Consider the following 1969-nt stretch of genomic DNA (forward strand, 5'->3'; position numbering starts at 1 on the left):
TTCAGTGTCTGAAGGGAATGGATGGGTGCTGTCAATCATTAGGAACACAACGGGCAGCAGAGATGTATATATTTCTGATTATTAGACTTAAATAATGGCAGTGACAAACTGTAATACATTCTTAAATCATTGTGACTGTTTAGCCTACTTGGTCTGCCAAATGAGAATCTTCTTTTAAGAATAATCCATATACAGTACAGTTGGCCTTTTTGCAGTTCTTATTACCTTTTAATGGAATTATGTTGCTTTTGAAAGTGTGCATTCTCTATAGAAGGAGGCAATGTAATACTGCATCTGTTTGTACAGTAAGATTGTTTTACTTTGATTGAGTCCTTGTGTTGCACTTATTAAGCCATTTGTGGTGCTGACCTAAAACAAAATGAAGTTGTTTGATTTGGTATGTCTGGTTCCCTATCAGGACCTGCAATATCTGAAGCGTATTAGTTTGTGGAAAGCCTGCTTGAAATCTTCATTGGACATGGTGTAAATGATAGGATTAATTAAAGAGTTAAGGTAACCCAACCAAGTAAATATGTCAAATAATTCTGGATGAAAACATGACGCACAGACGGGCACTAATAACGTGTATATGAAAAACGGGAGCCAGCATATGATGTAAGCTCCAAGGATTATTCCTAAAGTTTTTGTCGCCTTTCTTTCCCTGGCAGCAGAGATCCTCTTCTTTTCCAGAAGGGCGTCTGATATGGTGATTTTCACCTGGTTTACATTTGCAGAGGATATGGTGTCACAAGAGGAGGTCTCGTTAGTTCCATAATTAAGAGACGTGGTTGATGCCACCGAGCCTGGCGAGTTTGTAATCAAATGGGCGGAGGTGAGTCTTTTTCCAGGTTTATTAGGCGACTGTTTTAAGATCATCTTTCGAGCTTCCACATAGATCCGACCATAAAGGGCTATCAGTAGCAAAGTGGGGATATAGAATGCTCCAAAAGTTGAATAAATTGTGTAGAAAATATGATCAGTGTTCACATTGCAAGTGGTAACCTCCTCCGCTTTGACCTGACGCCAAAAGAAGGGCGGCAGTGAAATTGAGATGGCAATCACCCAGGCAGTGGCGATCATTCCCGCGGCGCGCGCTGGTGTGCGCTTCTTGGAGTACTCAACAGCATCCGTTATTGCCCAGTAACGGTCCAGCGCAATTACGCATAGGTGAAGAATTGATGCTGTACAACACGTTATGTCTGAAGACAACCAAATATCGCATATAATTTGACCCAAAGTCCACGTTTGACTAACTGTGTATAGAGCACTTATTGGCATCACTAATATGGACACTAAAAGGTCTGTAACGGCAAGCGATGCAATCAGAAAGTTTGCAGGAGTGTGTAATTTTCTGGATTTATATATAGTAGCAATGACAAATGCATTTGATAGGGTTGTTGCAAGAGTTATAAGGGTTAACGTTACAGATAACCCTGCTTGAAAAGCTAAATTCGCCTCTTTCTCTTCTTCTTTTGACGTGAAATTGACATTGGTGTCATTGGTTGAAAGATTAAAAAACTCTCCATAAACAACAGGCGTTGGCTTGAACTGACTGGAGTGCTCCATCCCTCGATACTCTTTTAATAGATGTCATCGAGCTTTAAAAGTAAGCCCATAAATAGCATTGCTCATCCAACGTAAAACGTCGCATTTCTTGTCATCTTTTGCAAAATAAACACAGCTCCATCCCCATCGGTGTTCATCAGACGCACGTTGATTATCCAACAGTAACAGGAATCAAATATGTCCTAGTTCTTGAAATATCCCCTTTGTCTTGACTTCCCATTAATTTACTCTATTGGCTGTAGCACTCTGCCTTTCAATACAATATTACCATTAAAATCACCTGCACCAATAGCCTATTGATTGTCTTGACAGTTTGCACAATTGAAAGCATATTTTCTAACTACTACAGCTTTCAAAGTAAAAAAGATTATAATCATAGGCCTAGTAATTCGCTATCTTTATT

At 39.6% G+C, this 1969-nt stretch overlaps 1 protein-coding gene across 1 annotated transcript; it reads right to left on the minus strand.

Annotated features, from left to right (window-relative positions):
* Nucleotides 1-414: 414 nt before the first annotated feature.
* On the minus strand, nt 415-1566 carry LOC310817908 (5-hydroxytryptamine receptor 1B-like; the record flags this gene model as incomplete). Its single annotated transcript, XM_083688643.1, has 1 exon — nt 415-1566. One exon carries the CDS (start codon nt 1564-1566, stop codon nt 415-417), a length of 1152 nt encoding a protein of 383 aa, XP_083544769.1.
* Between the last annotated feature and the right edge of the window lie 403 nt (nt 1567-1969).

This window comes from Argentina silus, assembly GCF_951799395.1.
Source record: "Argentina silus genome assembly, chromosome: 17".
Classification (NCBI taxonomy): domain Eukaryota; kingdom Metazoa; phylum Chordata; class Actinopteri; order Argentiniformes; family Argentinidae; genus Argentina; species Argentina silus.